Below are 20,476 nucleotides of genomic sequence, written 5' to 3' on the forward strand. Positions count from 1 at the left end.
CCTTCCTTTGTGGTCACATGACTGCTGGGGTATGAACATATGAAATAAATCAGATAAAACTCTGTAGCATACTCAGTTATGTGGTCTAGGACATTTCAATAAACAAACATTGTAACACAGGGTGGGCCATAAGTATGGATACACCCTGGGTAGGCCATAAGTATGGATATACCCTGATAAAAAAAGAGTAAAGTTGAATTCAAAATGGCGGCTTTGCAGATGACCGCCATGGGCGTCACCCGGCCTCAAATGTTTTACCCTTCCCATATACAGTACTAATATGCCACAAACGGTAAGGTGATATCAGCAATCACTTCCATTTTATCAGGGTGTATCCATACTTATTGCCCACCCAGGGTGTATCCATATTTATGGTCCACCCTGTGGTTTGACTGAGTAAAGTAAAAATGGACCAAAACAAGATTGAAGGCTGGGCAAGGCAAAAAGTGCTTTTTTGTTGCTTTTAAGAACAAAAAGCAACAAAAAAAACCACACACTACATCTGAATTAACTCGTAGACTGTGATTCATCAAAGGTTTCATGTCAAATTTCTGGCTCAAAAAGCCACAATTTTTGTGCAATGGGAGGCTGCACAAATATTGTGACTTTTGGTGGTTTCTCGACAAAATCTCCCATCAACGAAAGTAGGCACCGCTATGGCAGACTGGGTGTATGGTGACCCCCTGCCTCTTAAATTCTAGGGGGGTGTCAAACAATTCAGATAAGAGGACCCTCTGGTCGCGCAGCGTATTATGATCAGAACGTGAACTCTGATCGGAATACTGTACTAATCACAGATTAGGGTGATCACTCCCTCAATAGTCCCGGTTCATATATTTGTATGTGAATCCCTATCCAAGCACCAGTATAAGCCAAGATCAGGGTAGGTCTAAAAAAACAGAGGTATAACTGCTATTCTATGCTGTGTGTTTAGGATCCACTCCAGGTTTGGACCTGTAAATTCACTAGCATTCCGAGCATGATGTGGACGTATTACTCTTGGTCCAGGAAATTAATTTCTTCTATGGGATTTTCCTTATCGAAAGGAAGATGTTGATGTCTCCTACTGAGAATTTCCTATTGACCACAGCAGCTGGTTAAGGTTAAAGACTTGGAAAATAATCAATGTCTAAGTACTACATTAAAGCAACGGTTGTGCTTAAAAGGGCATATCGTAAGTGCCTTATAGAGGTGGTACACATCTGGAAAACACCCCATATCACACTACTTGGATTCTCTATCCCACCTCTGGGCAGGATTTTATTAACAATCTGCATAATGGTCTTACTGTGATGGAAAAAGTATACAGGCTGTCAATATTGCCCAGGAAGGCGTGATCAGAGGATCCTAGGTAGGAAAAGGACTATTTCAGAGAAAGAGTTGCCCTGCTGGCCTGGTTTTGCCTCATTAGCAAATATGATACTGAAGGATAAAAGTACAGTTTAAAAGCCTGCAGCCTAATTCAGGGGAATCTGTCACAAAAATTAATGCTACCCCATCTGAGTATGATGTAGGGGCAGAGACCCTGATTCCAGCGATGTGTCACTTACTGGGATGCTAACTGTAGTTTTCATTAAATAACTTTTTTTGCTGCATCAAATCTACCAGTTCTCTGAATGCTAAGTTCTGTATAACCTCACCCCCACCACTGATTGGCAGCTTTCTGCACACTATGCATAGGCAGAAAGCTGCCAATCAGTGGTGGGGGTGGGGTTATACAGAACTCCTAAATATGGAAGCTACAAGGCAGCAGGTTTACTAGTCCCTGAGTGATAAAATCACATTTTAGTGTAGTTTTGATAATTTCATCCACATTTGCCTCAGTTCACATAAATGGAAGAAGATCCAGTTCCCCTAGGTATTCTAATATGCACTTAGCTATCCGGTTACTCAGCTGCTCTGTGCATTAACGGCATTGAAAAGACAAAGGATTTTCCAGGCACAGACCCAAATCCCATCGACTGGCTGAGCAAGAAGGCCAAGGCCCGAGAACAAAGTCCTACAGACATTCTAGGATGTGATGAAGATTATATATTGTACTAAAACGTAGTGTCTACATGGGAATTTCCTCTTGTCACAAAGCAGATCTATAATGAGCATTTTTTATTTTATTTTTTTTTTTTTTTTAAAGACGGGGGTGTAGATTTGAATCTCATGTACAGATCTTCTTACACCAAGACCCTGCACCTGCTGTCAGGGGGAACTCGGGTTACTTCACTGCCCATCATCATCTGAGCAAAGGCAGGACAAAGTTTTCGAATGATCAAGACTGTGGAGTGGGGGCCGGGATTAGGCTGGAGTCACACTGGCGTATGACTTGCACGAGTGCAATGTGAGAAAATCTCACACTGCACTCGGCCCCATGTTAGACAATGCTGCAGCTCAGATCTGTGAGTTTTTCTTCAGCTCTAATTGGACTGAGGAAAAAAATGGCAGCATGCTGCGATTGTCTGCGATTCTCGCATCACTCACACCCATACAAGTCTATGAGTGCAAGTGAAATATGGGACTGCACTCGGATGTCATTCAAGTGCAGTGCGATATATGCATAGGCTGACAATGGAGGAGATGGCAGGATTAATCCTTCCCTCTCCTCCGTAGCTGTGATCCGATCACAATTGCATGAGACTCTGCTCACGCTCGTAGCAGAGCGGGAGCCAAGGGTCATTAGCATATCGCATCCGATGCGCTTACATCAGATGCTATACACTAGTGTAACTCCAGCCTTAATCATAGGCTCATGCAAGACCTGTATGAACACAGACCCTACACATCAGCATGGTAAGATGGCAATTTTCTGCCCATAAATTGTACCTGTCTTTAATTCAATATACAATATTGTGTAACTCTTTTAGGCAGTAAAAGTAAAAGTACTTTTTAAAAAAACAGAAATGTGAAAGTGTAACTGTTTTCAGAATAAGCTGTGCTGTGTACATGAGGGATAATTAGATCTGGCCATTATATGACTTGTATCCGGCGTTCTCACCAGATTTTCCCTCTGCAGCCTCCATCTTTAACTTACACTCCACAATTTGCTGTAGGAGGAGAGGAGCTGCAGTGATCTCTCTTATATACAGCTCAGCAGAGAGGGGAATACCTGCTTCTCATTCACTTTCTATCTCACAGAGACAAGCCTGCACCGTGAAGGATATTATACAGCAGAGCTCAGCTGTCTTGATCTGAATGAAGCTCTGATATAGGGTAACACACTTGTTACAGAGCTCTGCTCCATGTTTTTGTCTGCACCTGTCCAATTTTTCGCTCCTCTCTCCTCCAACCCCTCTTTTGCCCTAGAAAATAATGGGCTGTTGGGGGGGGGGGGAAGAAGCGTGTGATAATTGGGGAAGGAAGTGGATTTCACTAGGATACATTACAATGTTTCTTACAAGCACCTGTACTATTGATTTATGCAGAACTTCTTGAACGTACAGGGTTTTTTTTTTTTTTTTAAAGGTAATCTGTCACCAGGTTTTTGCTACCACATCTGAGAATAGAATATGGTCAGGGCAAAAGCCCCAATTCCAGCGATGAGTCCATTACTGGGCTGCATGCTGCAGTTTTGATTAAAAGCTGTTCTATCTGCGCAGATCTACCAGACCGGAGTCACACTTGTGAGTGACTCGTGCGATAATAGAGTTGCTTTACCTGGCATGGCCTGCCGCTCTCCAGATAGTAGAGTACAGCTGCATGTCCTGTGCAGAGAGTGGCAGGCCATGCTGGGTGATGGGACTCAAGTCACATGCAAGTGTAACTCTGGCCTTATATAAATGCTGAGCCTTGTACAGGCCTTGTATAACCCGCCCGTAGCACTGATTTTTGTGTATACAAGCATACACCTGCCAATCAGTGGTGAGAATGGACTACATGGCACCAAGTTTACTAGGCCTTTAGTGATAATCTCCTGCTGATAAAACACTGATTTTATAAAAACTACGCCAAGCAGGCACGTAAGTGACATCACCGGAATCAGGGTCTCTGTCTCTATAATTTTTTTATCTCAGATTAGGTAGCAAAAACCTGGTAACAGATTGCATATAATAGTTTATTTTTATCAATAAATATAATGATCACAATTCAAATTAAATCAATATTTGCTGGGACCCACCTTCGCCTTTAAAAACAGAATCATAACATCAACTGCAAACGATTTTTAAAGGAACTCATCTGGGAGATTGTTTCAAACATCTTGGAGAACTAACCACAGATCTTTTGTGGCTGTAAATTTGTGCAAATCCTCTTCACGTAATCCCAGAGAGATTTGATAATATTGACATTAAGACCCTGGAGAACATATCACTTCCAGGACTCTCCCTTCTTCTTTATACTGATGATAGTTCTTGATATTTGCTTAAAGGGAACCAATCATCAGGATTTTTGTATATAACCTAAAGCCAGTGCTATACTGGCACTATCAGGCTGATTCTATACATACCTGTAGTGGTCAGCTCAGATGTTTAGGTCTTCAAATCCAAGAAAGTAAAGTTTATAAAATCGACAGCTTCTTGAGTGACAGCAGCTGAGGAGCAGATAATATCTGGGGGGGTATTTATAGTTATTCCCTCCCCCTGTTAGAATTAGCATCAGTATTAGACAATCAATTTAATCTTTGACTTCCAGGACCTGTGGGGAGGTCATACCAATGTGACCAGAAGGGGCGGGACCTCAGCCAACAAAACTGATATGAGGAAGCAACATTTGTCTGTTGGCTGAGGCCCCACCCCTTCTGGTCACATGGGTATGGGGTATGACCTAGCACAGGTCCTGTAAGTCAACATTATATTGATTGTATAATACTTATGCTATTTCTAACAGGGAGGGGATAACTATGAACCCCCCTTCTCCCCCTCTGCTATTATCTGCTCCTCAGCCTCGGTCACTCAAGTAGCTGATGATTTTGTAAACATTACTTTCTTGGATTTCAGAACCTAAACATCTGAGCTGACCACTACAGGTATGTCTAGAATCAGCCTGATAGTGCCAGTATAGCACTGTATGTATAGAATCAGCCTGATAGTGCCAGTATAGCACTGTATGTATAGAATCAGCCTGATAGTGCCAGTATAGCACTGTATGTATAGAATCAGCCTGATAGTGCCAGTATAGCACTGTATGTATAGAATCAGCCTGATAGTGCCAGTATAGCACTGTATGTATAGAATCAGCCTGATAGTGCCAGTATAGCACTGTATGTATAGAATCAGCCTGATAGTGCCAGTATAGCACTGTATGTATAGAATCAGCCTGATAGTGCCAGTATAGCACTGTATGTATATAATCAGCCTGATAAAGCCAGTGCTATACTGGCACTAAGTTCTATATGAAAATCCTGGTGGTTTGTTCCCTTTGGGGTCATTCTCTTGCTACAAAAGAAACTTGGAGGCAATCACAATGGATAATTATCTGCCTGTATTTCTCAGTACTGAGGATATTAATCCTGACCAAAATCCCAACTCCATTTGCTGAATTACAGCCTCAAACTTGCAATGAACCTCCACTATGCGTCACGTTTGCCTGCAGACATTATTGTACCAATTTCCAGAGAACAGTCTGCTGTTGATTCAATTTTGACTCCTCAAGTCCAGAGTACTCTCTCACACTTTTCTGCACCTCAGTTCGTATGTGTTCGTGAAGGGTTGACTCACTTGGCCTTGATTCAAGCTGAAGGAATGGGTTTTTTTTTTTTAACCGCAATTTTTCAATGGTGACTTCTGGCGACACTTGGTAAAGGGTGTATAATGTAGCTTTAAGAGGAACCTCAAGACCCACCTCTTCCAACAAGCTTACAACCTACAATAACCCTCAGTCCAGTAGACCACTGTGCACCCAGCTCTGTCCTCACCTATTGTACCCTGACCCATTCCCTGTAGACTGTGAGCCCTCGCGGGCAGGGTCCTCTCTCCTCCTATACCAGTCTGTTTTGTACTGTTACTGATTGTTGTATGTATACCCTCTTTCACTGTAACACGCCATGGAATAAATGGCGCTATAATAATAATAAATAATAATAATTCCGTTGGGTGTTCTGAACTGATAGCATTGACATCCTCCAATTTTAAATAAAAGTAAGACTGATGTGTTTTTCATATGTGGTCATCTATGGATGAATGTAGTGAATGTAGACACCTGGCTGATAGGATATATCTTTGCCGTGAGACGGCTGTCCCATCAGCAATCAATGGAACTTCTATTAATACATGTGCTGATCAATAAGTGACGAAAGAGCTTATATATTGGTTATCACTGGTGTTGAGCGAGTAGTTAACTATACTAAGCTGTTAGTGAGTACTGTCCGCTACTCGCATATTCGTTACGAGTAGCGGGCGCAATGTAAGTCAATGGCCTAATTGGACAGACCATCAGTAGATTTGGCTTTCAGTACCATCTTTATGCTGATGACACACAGCTATCACCTCATCCCCTGAGCTCACTCCTGCTGATTTTAGAACACAAGTGACTATCTGACTGCAGTTTACAACATCATGTCTGCTCTCTATCTGAAACTTAACCTTTCCAAAGCTGAACTACTTCTATTCCATCCATCTTCTAACCTCCCTAAACCCAACATCTCCCTCTCTGGGTGTAGCACCATGATAACTCCTAGGCCGCAGGCCCGCTGTCTGGGTGTTATTCTTGACACTGATCTCTCCTTCACCCCCCACATACAATCTCTTGCCCACTCCTGTCGCTTGCACCTCAAGAACATCTCTAGAATCTGACCCTTTCTCACAATGGAAATGACAAAAAGTCTCACCGTGGCCCTGATCCACTCTCGCCTTGACTACTGTAACTCTCTATTAATTGGTCTCCCCCTAACTAGACTCTCTCCTCTACAGTCCATCCTTAATGCAGCAGCCAGGGTCTATCTGGCTAACCGCTACTTGGATGCCTCTACTCTGTGCCAGTCATTGCACTGGCTGCCCATATATCATAGGATCCAATTCAAATTGCTTGTTCTCACCCACAAAGCTCTCCACAGTGCAGCACCCCCCTACATCTCCACCCTCCTCTCTGTCTATCACCCCACCCGTTCTCTACACTCTGCAAATGACTTTCGACTAACATCCACACTAATCCGAACCTCCCACTCCCGGATCCAAGACTTCTCCCGAGGTGCACCAACCCTCTGGAACGCTCTACCCCAAGAAGCTAGGACGAATAACAACTTACTCAGCTTCAGATGCTCCCTAAAATCGCATCTTTTTAGGGTGGCCTATCACACTCGCTAGCCGAACTAAATTCACATAGTCCTTCCACGCCTTCTCAGAACATAACCTCACGTCAAACTCCATGGCACCCAAATGCATCTCAAGATTCTGGCCAACTGGTCCAGGCAGCCATTATCTATCCCCCATTTCCTTGAGATGGCTGGATTGTCATTGTAAATAAGCACTTGTACCTTGTGTCCCCCCACCTCCCCCATCGCATTGTAGATTGTAAGCTCTCACAAGCAGGGTTGTTTTCTTTCCCCCCATACCCTAATTATTGTATTTTCTAAAACTTGTTTGTATATGAACCTCCTGAATTGTAAAGCGGTGCGGAATATGTTGGCGCTATAGATATAAAGATTATTATTATTCTAATGGGAAATACTTGCTAAATCGCGAGTAACCCGAAAGTTGCACTTTTCGTGCTAGTAGCAAATAGTACAGCTTTCGGGTTACTCGCTACTTAGCGAGTATTTCCCACTGACTTACATTCCGCCCACTCGTAACGAAATTGCGAAGAGTGGACAGTACTCGCTAAGCTATTATGTTTAAGTACTCGCTCAACACTAGTCATCACATCTGGCAATAAAATAAGGAACACTTATGGTACAACTGTATGGTAACCCTCAGCAAATAAAACAATTTAACAAACCAAAAAAATATAGCATCATTTTTATTATGATTTACACTAATGTACTGTATTTCCACTGGACAAAATTATTCCTGGGCGATGTCCCTATCATTAATCACATATCAAAGTGTTGTTTTAAGTCCAAAATGCTGTTTGGATTATTTTGCTAATATATGAGCAGCAAATCACCTTTGTATAAGTAAGAACATGCTCACTATCTGTAACCGCCACTAGAGGGAGCTCACCATGTAACAGTATGCAGATAGCTCCATCTAGTGGTGGTTACTGTTAACCAGCATGTCAGCTTTTAAATCGAAGCCTGGCCCTTGGAACTCAGTGTCCAGAAAAACAAATCGGAATAAAAAATTTAGATCAAAAGGTCGACATTCACTTAAAGCAGGCAATACCCACCTAATGTGTGTTATTGCTGCTCAATATAATAAACCAGTAGAATTTCATTTGTAAAGGTCTCCCATTTAGTAAAAACAAGGTTAAAAAAAATAATAAATCACCCTGTGATGCTTCGAGCACCAACCTTGTGTTCCCATCTTGTACCATGGGTGATAAAGTGGAAGTTTTGCCGTGACTTGTTTTCAGTGGACGACATATAGCACCAGTAAAATCAAGCTCCATCTATAAAAGGTAGAGGCCTTTAGCCATATTTCAGTGCATGGTGTGTTATATAGTATGGAAAGCTTTGTCATTTATTTCGCACCCCAACATTAGACACCTCCCAGGTCATCATTACTATGACACAACATCAGAAATTATCTGGGTAAAATTGTTATACTGTATAAAGGGAATGTGTAGTCAGAACACAACCTATTATTTAAAATCAGGTTTGTATTGTTTTTCTTGATATCACATTCTTTATTAAAAAAAATGCTGCTAATGTGCATGTGTTTCCTGAAACAACAGGAAATTCAAGTCTTAAAAAAAAAAAAAAAAAAAAAAAAAAGCCCCAGTGGCCAGTGTTAAAATTGCAAGATATCTATTTATTTACGTCTTTACTAAAGATTGTGATTTGAGGAAGAAAAAACATTGCTGAATTTCTTGTAAAAAAATATATTTAAATGTAAAAACCTGATTAAAAACAATAGGTTAATTTTCCGATGACAGATTCTTTGGAAGTACAAAATCCATATAGTCTTCAAAACCTGATAAACCACACATTGTAAAAGGCAGGAGAATCAACACTCAAAACAAACAGATAGTTCCTTTGATATTGTAAGACGTTTCTTTAAAATTTCAGAATTTTATGTGCTTTTTCCACAACCTGATTATCTTCACAGGGGTTTGGCCAGACCATAGCCTTAAGACCGTACATGAAGGGAACAAGGTGGTTCAGAGAACTTTTCCTTGGCAAGGTGTTCTAAGGGGTCATTCTGTACTAGCTAGCCATGCAGGACACTTTATGAGCTGTTTACTAGGGTTCACAAAAGATATGTACCTACTCAAAAGGTTATTATGGGATTTTGGTCATGAGGGCCTAGTTGAAGAAGTTCATTAAGAATAACTTGGCGGGGGCAAGACTCCCAGCATGCTTTACTTTGGCGTGCTGCTTCCTTTCAGTGCTGTGCACCATCATTGATTTCAATATGCAGCACCATATATTTGGTAGTGGTCGCGCCTGGTATTACAGCTCACTGAGTTGAGTCCCCTTCAATTGAATGGAACGAAGCGGCGATATTCGGAACAGCTATGAAATGTATAAAGCTACGACTCAAACAATGAAGGTAGTGGTGTGTGGCGGGGGTGGGGGAGTAACATTATTTTGGTACATTACAAAACTATTGCTAAAAATAAAACTTTTTATTGTTTATTCAATAAGAAATATGGAAATGCACCGCTGCGACCAAAAGAAGAATCAGGTACGTTGAAATGTTAAATTTTGCCCCATCACCAAAGGAACAGTCAAGAACTCAGGCAGATATATTAGGCTGTTTATAGACGCTAACCCCTTTAAAGAGGATCTATCATGACTGTATTTTATTAGAAAAATCAATAGCCAAAAAAAAAAAAAAAAAATCTTAAAATACAAAAAAATTAAGTGCATATCATACATGGAAATAACCCGATTTACTGCAGGAGATGGGTCTGAACTTCCTCTAGAGCATTTTCGATCATGTTTGGTGTCATACAGTGTAAGGGTGCGTATCCATGATCAGTGTTTTCGATGTTGCGTATTTTCACTGCTTCCAAAACGCTGCGGTGTACAGTACAAGTATAGTGGAGGGGATTTCTAGAAATCCCGTGCCCACTAGGCTTTTTTTCCGCAGCAAACACTGACCTGGGGTGCGGCTTTCCAGACAGCAGCATGTCAATTGTTTGCTGTGGATTCGCATGCGTCCTCCACAGTGAGAGCACAAGCGAAAGACTGCAGCGCACTGAACCCTGATCGTGGGTACAAGCAGCTGCGGTCTCCTGCGGAGGAGACTCGAGACCCTCCAGGTCAGGACCCGCTGCATATAGGACGCAGTGAGTCCTAATCGTGGGCACCTACCCTAAGGCTGAGAGTGAACATGATAGCTTCTGTATGAAGACTGTACAGATCCCAGTTTTATTAGTACTATATAGTGATGAGGGAGCACTACCATGCTCGGGTGATCAGGACTCATAACAAGCAGTTAGATGTTTGGAAGGGCGCGATTCGAATGGAAGTCAATGAGAAACTCTAGCGGTTTTTTTGGAAGATTTCCAAATTGATTTCCATTATACTCCGTACTCAAGTTGCACCCATCCGAGCATCCAACTGCTTGTTAGGAGTACTGAGCACCCGAGCATGGTAGTGCCCGCTAATCAGTAGTAATATGCAGATTTCATGGCTATACGCTACCGGACAGGATGGGGACTGCTCTATTGGATGTGAGAACCAAACTTCTGCAGCTAGTCAGGACATTCACATATTCAGAACACTAAAAGGATAAAAGAGTTTTGACAAATAGAGGAGATGTGTCAGGCAGTGAAATGGTCGCCTTCTCACTGTACCGCCACAGTAACGGTGGTGCCATGAAAACTTCCCGACCATTGTGCTATCATTTCAAATGAAAAAGAAAACTTAGCGGCACCAGACTCCCCATGCCCATTTCATAGTGACAGAAAAAGTTTTATCATAGTTGGTGAATTTCATTTAGGTTTTTTTTATATTTTTATTTTATATATTTCTATTTTGTGAAATTTTATGGCTATTTTTTTCTACAGTCATACCCCATGATTGGTCCTCTCTAAAGGAGCATCTTCAGTGGAAAGGTTTCGCTCTCCATTTGGTAGCAATGATCTGTGACTGTAAGGAGTGCATTACTAGTGTCCATCTTCAGCAGCGCTCCGGTCCACTCTGGCGACATGCGACCACGTTTGTGACTTGCCAAACACTGTCTGCTGTCTGGAGAGGAGGTCACTTTTTACATTTTCTCAATGGAAGGTTTTAAGAACAAGCCTGCCCGAGTCTCTTAGATTTGCACTGAACAAGTAAGTGCCACTTCATACAGAAGACTATGTGATTAGGGAGGTTACAAATGTGCAACGCTGCAGCAGACCGGTGCACCGCTGAAAACGGCAGATGACTGCAAAGGGCGAGTGTGTTACTGCAATCATTACACATACACACATTATCGCAACCAAAAGGGAGAAATAAAATAATTTCACTACAACGCTCCTTTAAGGACAGATTATAGTCATCCCCCATCGTTCCAAGGTAACGTTAGCAATAAACTCTTTCCACACAATTATTAGGACACGATTATTTCTGAAATGACACACACTATATTGTGTATTGCTCCTGTTTAGCAGCAAATTACAGAATAACTACCCATGCTGCCTCCGAACACAATTTCATTCCCCAATCTTTCCACTGGAACATGAAAGATAAAGCTGCCAGAGAAAGCTGATAAAGAAGCAAAATCTGAGCACACACTCCGTAAACATGTCTCTATTAAAAAAAAAATATACATATATTTCAAGGGTGAGATGATGAACCCCAGGACTGTCTTCTTGGCTTTGTCCATCAGCAGCAGATACTACATGGGACTCCGGTAGATGAGGGGACTAGGCGGCCTCTAATACACAGCTAAGACTGCACCTGCAGTGAACTCATTGCGTCTTACACACAAAGGACATTGTTCCAGGCTCTGAATGTTGGTGCTCTTCACTCCTCCTATATGCTGGTGACTGAAGACTTAAGTGGACAAAGGAGTGTCCCAAACAGGAGTTAGTTGGTCCTAATCTGTAGAGAAGAGATCACCGGCGGAAGGAAGAGGTGCAAGACCCCCGGTGACATTGGGAAGCAGCGAGAGGTCAGGTAGACTCTGTATGTGGGACTTCAGCTCCTTCCGTACCTGCGTTACACGGGCTAGCTTCTGCTTGTATTCCTGCGGAAACATAAAACCAGAGAGTGATCAAAGCAATGGAGGAAAGAAAAGTGATAAAAATCACATTCACTTTCCCTCCACCTAAACGGATCCAAACATGGTCTGTGGACTTCTAATATCAGTCTGAAATCTTAGAATATCTCAGCACATTCCTACAATATACTGTAATATTTTGAAAAGTTGGGCTCCAGACAATGTTTTTGAATTGTGGGTAGGTTATAACAAATTAAAACAAACATACCCAAAGAAAAATGTTTGTCCAGCACCAATATGGCTAAAACGCTCAAATTTATTGAATTTTTTTTTAGATCATAAAAAACACAGGACACCTGACGCGTTTCAGGTGTCAGTCCTTAGTTGTAGTACCTAAGACTAACGACTGACGTCCGAAACGCGTCAGGTGTCCTGTGTTTTATGATGTACAATATTACAAAAAGATCTAGATAAGATGTCGGAATGGCTAGATACTTGGCAAATGAGATTTAATATTGATAAATGTAGCGTAATGCACCTAGGACGGAGTAATCCTATAACTGCGTATACATTAAATGGAAGTAAACTCGGGACTACAGAACAGGAGAAGGACTTGGGTATTCTCATTACAAATAAGCTGAGCAGCAGCACTCAATGTCAGGCAGCAGCTGCAAAAGCAAACAAGATTCTAGGGTGCATAAAAAGAGAGATTAGCTCCCGTGATCCCAACGTATTGTTACCCCTCTATAAATCACTTGTAAGGCCACATCTGGAATATGGGATCCAGTTTTGGACTCCACATTTTAAAAAGGACATTCAGAAGTTAGAGTCAGTTCAAAGGCGGGCAACTAGACTACTACAAGGAATGGAAGGCCTCCCATATGATGACAGGTTGAAAAAGTTGGATTTGTTTAGCTTAGAAAAAAGACGTCTCAGAGGAGATCTCATTTATATGTATAAATACATGTGTGGCCAATATAAAGGACTGGCACATGACTTATTTCTTCCAAAGACAATACCAAAGACCAGGGGGCACTCACTGCGAGTGGAAGAAAAGCGATTCCGACACCTAAATAGGAAAGGTTTCTTTACAGTTAGATCAGTCAGACTGTGGAATGCCCTACCACAAGAGGTAGTAATGGCAGACACTATAACAGCTTTCAAAAAAAAGTCTGGATGATTTCCTCAGTACACACAACATTGTTGGTTATAAATGACTTGGGGACCAGGGGTAGAACTGGTGGAGGAAGGTTGAACTAGATGGACCTAGGTCTTTTTTTCAACCTATGTAACTATGTTTTAAAAAAAATGTCAATAAATTTGAGCGTTTTATCCATATTGGTGCTGGACAAACATTTTTCTTTATCTACTTCCCGTGGAAGCAAGCCACGCATATCCGTGCAACTGAAATTTGTCTGGATAAACACTGCGGCTGTTTGGACAATAAGACTCTTGGTGAGCTGATCATTTTGTGATCATCATATTTTTACACTACATGGGTACAGCGTTATACGTTTAAATTGATCGCCACCCGAAGATACCGCTAAGGGGGAGCTTAGTGCGTATGTATTATACATTGCAGACACGGTCTAGGATTTTCAGAGTTGAAAATGTAAAGAATCAATCAAATAAAGATGTTCTACTAACAAATCTGGGTGGGTTTCATCTTTCCCCACCCCATGCAAAGTCCACTTGCCTTTTTCTTAGAAACCTGATTTATGTGATGTAGGGACTCGAGCAGTAAGTCTGATTCTATGAATCCCACAGAAAAGATTATGCATTTAATAGGAAACGTCTGATTCATTAGTTGCAGATTTTTTAACCCCTTCACGACCGGCCGATTTTTTGCTTTCCTTTTTTTTTTTTTCGCCATTCTTTTTCTGAAAAACGTAACTTTTTTATTTTTCAGTCAATATGTTCATGTGAGGGCTCATTTTTTGCAGAACGAGCTGTACTTTTAAATGAAACCATCAGTTTTACCATATAGTGTACTGGAAAATGGCAAAAAAATTCCAAATGCAGAAAAATTGCAGAAAAAGTGCGATAGCACTATTGTTTTTGAGATAGTTTATTCACTGTGTTCACTATATGGTAAAAATGATGTGTGGGTGTGATGCCTCAGGTCAGTGCGAGTTCGTAGACACCAAACATGTATAGGTTTACTTTTATAAAAGGGGTTAAAAAAAACCGGAAGTTTGTCTGAAAAAAGTGGCGCACGTTTTACGCCATATTCCGTGACCCGTAGCGTTCTCATTTTTTGGGATCTATGGCTCAGTGACGGCTTATTTTTTGCGTCTCGAGCTGACGATTTTAACGGTACAATTTTTGCGCAGATGCTACGTTTTGATCGCCTCTTATTGCATTTTGCGCAAAAGTTGTGGCGACAAAAAAACGTCGTTTTGGCATTTGGAATTTTTTTGCCGCTACGCCGTATACTGATCAGATTAGTTGATTTTATATTTTGATAGATCAGGCATTTCTGAACGCGGCGATACCAAATATGTGTATATTTTTTAACCCTTTAATTTTCAATGGGGCGAATGGGGGGTGATTTGAAATTTTAGGTTTTTTTTTAATTTTTTAAAACTTTTTTTTTTAAATTTTACTAGTCCCCTAGGGGGCTATTGCGATCATAAGTCCGATCGCTCTGCACTATCTGCTGATCACAGCTACATAGCTGTAAACCGCAGATACGCTCACTTTCTTTTTCACTGTGCCGCGGGCACAGCGAAAGTGAAAGCAATTCATGTGTAGTACAGGAGTCATCACATGACCCTGTGCTACCATGACAACTACTGGAAGTCACGTGATCGCGCTTATAATGGCGCTGTCACATATTGACAGCGCCATATAAGGGGTTAAACGGCACGAGCAGATAACGATTCTGCTCGTGACTAGCAGGAACACATCTCAGCTGTGAAAATCAGCTGAGATGTGCGCCGATCGCAGCATGCTGCTGCCAGCAGACCGCGGGCAGTAACGTTATGACCGCTAGGACGTAATTTTACTGCCCGCGGTCGTTAAGGGGTTAAAGTCACTGTTCTTTCTTTTGTCGGGTGGTATTGTCTGACATGTTGTACGCCAAATTCTTCAAAATTGCGCATGAGGTTCATGAACGTTGCACAAAATAATAAATGCGGTTTAATTTTACCTTTAGCCTGTTTTTTATTTTTTACTGCAAAAAGTCATTTATTTTGCTAAAATGTCACAAAACACGTCCAGAAAAACAGTCTGGGGGGCAGACTGGGGTACGTGTATGTGGACATTTTGCAATGTTTTAAAAAGTCGCAATTGATGAATCTGACGAAAACATTTAGAAACCTCAAACCTCATCCACAATGAACAAACAAAAAATAACAATAGCAACAAACAACAAGACATCACATAAAATAAAGACACGCTACGATTTCTGGACGATCTCGTTAGCGATGTGACACACCCAGATTGTAGTTACGATTTGCCGAGATTGCTCATAGGTAGTTTAGTAGCGGTCACACGTACACCTCTAACAAACGACGCTTCATCGATCAGCGATATATTCTTTGATCAAGGCGGTCGTGTGGATGTTGTTCGTCATTGGCAGGGTGCCAAACGTACCAATATGTCTGCTGCATTCCAAACGACGAACAATATTTTGAAACTGAACGACGTGTCAATGATCAACAATTTTCAACCTATTTGCGATCGTTCGGAGTTGCTCGTAGGTGTCACACGCAACGACGTCGCTAATGATGCCGGATGTGCGTCACGTAATCCGTGACCCCGACGACATATCGTCAGATAAATCGTAGCGTGTAACGCCGCCTTTAGTCTTTAAAAAGGACACAAATTAAAAGTTGAAATCGGAGCAAATGAAAAGGTGGCAAAAACACCAAAACTATACAAATAAAAAGGCGAAAATGCAATAATGAATCAGTCTATAGAGTTAAGCTTGTATTCCAGGGTGCGTACGCTCAGGTAGGTGCTGTATGTGTTTCTGACGCCGAAGCAGTGAGATTCTCAGGGTATGATGGCTCAAATAAAGCGCTTTACAGCATGCTGCTCAGTAGGCAGTGGCACTAAGCTCCTGGGTTAGCGCACACCGAGCAGCATCGGAGCGCTGTAGAATCTGTATAATCCTGTACACCGAGTATGGGCCGACAGTCTGGCCGTGTGCACATGCCGGAGCTTAGTGCTTCCGCCAGCAAAGCAGAGCGCTGCAAGGTGGTTTTATAAGCAACAGATGGGAGTTTCAGAATCCGGACCCCCAGAGATCTACTGCCTATATTAGGAAGGGTACTAGATATATTTTAAACAAACAAAAAAAAGCATCAGGTTTCCTTTAAAGATTTCACTTTATATCGGCTTCTAGCAAATTATTACTGATTTGTAAAAAATCTGACGGTTTACTTCACTAAAGACTGATCCATGCAGGTCTAAATCACATCAGGTGCTCCGAAATAGGAAGCCCGCCTAAGGGAAACGCCTGAAAAATCACTCAGTTTTCTATCTGAAAGCCATAGCTTTCCTAGTATGAACATTAAGCGATGATGTATCCTCTCTAAACCCCCCTAACCTTTACCGGATTATGAAGCCACTCATCTGAACTTTAAATAACCTTCAAGAACATTCCAAAATTAAATACCTGACTGACGGAAATTGTATATTTGAGTGTAAAATAAAAAGTCCCATGGCTCATTTGAAGGAGAGAATTTTTTTAGGTTCAGAGATTTTCATGCCGGCAAGAGGATATGACAGTAGTGAATTCCAGGTGATATGCTGATGGATGAAACACAGGTTGGAATACTTCACGTCTGCGGAGGCTGTGCAGTTGCCAAAAAATGTGAGCCTGGCAGGGCAGCAGATGGAAAGAGGGTGAGGTGAAGTGGAGTTCATTGTACACCAACACATCTGAGATAATGATCGCAGTACAATAGAGAAGAGAGAGGTGTAATAGGAATAGTGACAGCGACAGGGAAGAAAGCATGATGACATGGTAAGGCATGGCGAGAGAGGTGTAATTGGAATAGTGACTGGGACAGGGAAGAAAGCATGATGACATGGTAAGGCATGGCGAGAGAGGTGTAATAGAAATAGTGACTGGGACAGGGAAGCAAGCATGATGACATGGTAAGGCATGGCGAGAGAGGTGTAATAGGAATAGTGACTAGTTTAGGGAAGAAAGCACGATGACATGGTAAGGCATGGCGAGAGAGGTGTAATAGGAATAGTGACTGGGACAGGGAAGAAAGCATGATGACATGGTAAGGCATGGCGAGAAAGGTGTAATAGGAATAGTGACTAGGACAGGGAAGAAAGCATGATGACATGGTAAGGCATGGCGAGAGAGGTGTAATTGGAATAGTGACTGGGACAGGGAAGAAAGCATGATGACATGGTAAGGCATAGCGGGAGAGGTGTAATAGACATAGTGACTGGGACAGGGAAGAAAGCATGATGACATGGTAAGGCATGGCGAGAAAGGTGTAATAGGAATAGTGACTAGGACAGGGAAGAAAGCATGATGACATGGTAAGGCATGGCGAGAGAGGTGTAATTGGAATAGTGACTGGGACAGGGAAGAAAGCATGATGACATGGTAAGGCATGGCGAGAGAGGTGTAATAGGAATAGTGACTGGGACAGGGAAGAAAGCATGATGACATGGTAAGGCATGGCGAGAGAGGTGTAATTGGAATAGTGACTGGGACAGGGAAGAAAGCATGATGACATGGTAAGGCATGGCGAGAGAGGTGTAATAGGAATAGTGACTGGGACAGGGAAGAAAGCATGATGACATGGTAAGGCATGGCGAGAGAGGTGTAATAGAAATAGTGACTGGTTTAGGGAAGAAAGCATGATGACATGGTAAGGCATGGCGAGAAAGGTGTAATAGGAATAGTGACTAGGACAGGGAAGAAAGCATGATGACATGGTAAGGCATAGCGGGAGAGGTGTAATAGAAATAGTGACTGGGACAGGGAAGAAAGCATGATGACATGGTAAGGCATGGCGAGAGAGGTGTAATAGGAATAGTGACTGGTTTAGGGAAGAAAGCATGATGACATGGTAAGGCATAGCGGTAGAGGTGTAATAGGAATAGTGACTAGGACAGGGAAGAAAGCATGATGACATGGTAAGGCATGGCGAGAGAGGTGTAATAGGAATAGTGACTGGGACAGGGAAGAAAGCATGATGACATGGTAAGGCATGGCGAGAGAGGTGTAATAGGAATAGTGACTGGTTTAGGGAAGAAAGCATGATGACATGGTAAGGCATGGCGAGAAAGGTGTAATAGGAATAGTGACTAGGACAGGGAAGAAAGCATGATGACATGGTAAGGCATGGCGAGAGAGGTGTAATAGGAATAGTGACAGGGAAGAAAGTATGATGACATGGTACAGCATAGTGAAAGAGACAACAATATACCTTACACACAATGGCAAAACATGCAGGTTTTCATTTCGCACACATCTCCTCTCATGTTAGATATTCTGGGGAGTAGGATTGGCCATATTGAATTTCAACATGCCCAGTCCTTTGGAGAGATGGGAAATCCTGGTGACAGAATTGTTTGCCAACTTCTTAAAGAGGATCTGTCACCTCTCCTGACTGGTCTGTTTCAATAAATACTTGTATCTATGTCAAGAGCGATTTGAGTCTAGGCAAATCAAAATCACTTAGAATTTTCCCCAAAATATGGATTCAATTCAAGTGAATGTAGAAAACTTGTATCCGGGCCGCCATTTTACTGAATCTAACATTACCAAGAAGAGATTAAAGAAAAAAAAAAAATCTTATACTCCACATCCCTCTGCCCTCCCATACCAGTCCTGCCACCACTGGTTTTCCAATCTTTTGTCTTCATTCCAGACCTCTGGCCACTTCTGGTCGGGTCTTTCGTTCACTCAAATCGAATATCAAGAGATTTGGTCAAGACTAGAAATAATTCTACAGCATCTCTTCGAAGAACTCTTATCGTACTCCTTGGTTATTCCTTCTGGAGAGATCTAAAGAAAACTGACAACTGGGTGTTGCCATTTCTCCTCAAAGGGGTATGACTTGCCACTGTCTGCTAGTGCCACCAATGATTAGATCTTGTCAGACAGTGAAGGAACAGGCTCTAAACTGGTAACACCCAAAAAGGATAACACCCAGCTGTCAATTAATTCTCATATTTCCAGAATAAAAAAAACAAAACATCAAAACGTGCAGTGTTTTGAGAAAAGATGCTTTATATTTTTTATTTCGTGGGGAACACGTCAGAAGAACCCATGTGGGCTTTCTAAGTGTGTGACGTGACTACCCTAGAGCATTGTAAGGCTAAGTGTAGGAGGTTGTATTCCAGAAACAAGCTCTAACTAGGACTCCTACTAATGTGACCATAATTTCTTCTACGATACCATGTAAAGCTTTGCACTATGTTGGGTCTGGACTTGCAGTATGGGTTACAGGCAGTGATGACTCAGAACTCCAGAATCCTTAAAATGATTTCAAACTAGACATAACATTAGACCTCTTTAAAGGAGTTGTCCACTACTCTGATAACCCCTTCTGAATCGGTTTCTCAAAATAAAAAAGCCTATACTCACCTCCCGTGGCGGCGCTGTTCCAGCAGTGTTGTCATTTGCTCTCATGGGTTCAAGTGAAGTTGTTAAGTCAAGTGGTCCTTGCATCTAATCAGTGCTGGCTTTCCCCGCCTTTGGACTCATTAAACATCAATAAAAACGGAGTAACCAGCCGCAGCGCTCACTACTTCTTGATGTTTGATTTGTCCGGGTGCGAGGATATGAAGTCAGTGCTGGGCGCAGGGCTCGGGTGACATAACTTTATGTAAGCCCCGGGAAAGTGAATGCCATTACTGCTGGAACAGCGCCGTCACGGGAGGGGAGTATAAGTACTATTTTAACGGGGGCAACATTGAGATTGAGAAGGGGTTTTCAGAGTAGTGGTCAACCCCTTTAAGATCTAATTTTACCTTACAATCATGGAAGTACATTGATGCCACAGATTTCTCCTATAGGCTATGTGCGCACTTACCGGATTTAGCCGCGGATTTCCTGCGGTTTTGCTGCATGTTTCGCTGCAGAAAATGTTCATAACATCTCTGCAGTGAATCACCAGCAAAACCTATGGGAAAAAAAAATCATGTGCGCACTAGGCGGATTTTGACAGCTGCATGTTTTGCTGCGGGATTCCCGCAGCAAAAACAATTGCATGTCAATTCTTTTCCGCACATCGCTGCGGGATTTCACTCCATTGACTCCAATGTAATCGTGAAATCCCGCAGGGAATAACGCAGGCAGCAAATTCTGTGCGGTT

The 20,476-nt window shown here is 42.1% G+C and overlaps 1 protein-coding gene across 2 annotated transcripts in view; it reads right to left on the reverse strand.

Annotated features, from left to right (window-relative positions):
- Window positions 1-9,627: 9,627 nt before the first annotated feature.
- Window positions 9,628-20,476, reverse strand: part of RPRD1B (regulation of nuclear pre-mRNA domain containing 1B) — a 145,295-nt gene continuing 134,446 nt past the window's right edge. For both annotated transcript variants that reach the window (XM_075349809.1, XM_075349808.1), the window contains one exon: window positions 9,628-12,203. In XM_075349809.1, the coding sequence (XP_075205924.1) occupies window positions 12,054-12,203 (150 nt within the window). In that variant the 3' untranslated portion in view covers window positions 9,628-12,053. The remainder of the gene's footprint in view (window positions 12,204-20,476) is intronic.

Source organism: Anomaloglossus baeobatrachus, chromosome 5 (genome assembly GCF_048569485.1).
Source record: "Anomaloglossus baeobatrachus isolate aAnoBae1 chromosome 5, aAnoBae1.hap1, whole genome shotgun sequence".
Taxonomy (NCBI): Eukaryota; Metazoa; Chordata; class Amphibia; order Anura; family Aromobatidae; genus Anomaloglossus; species Anomaloglossus baeobatrachus.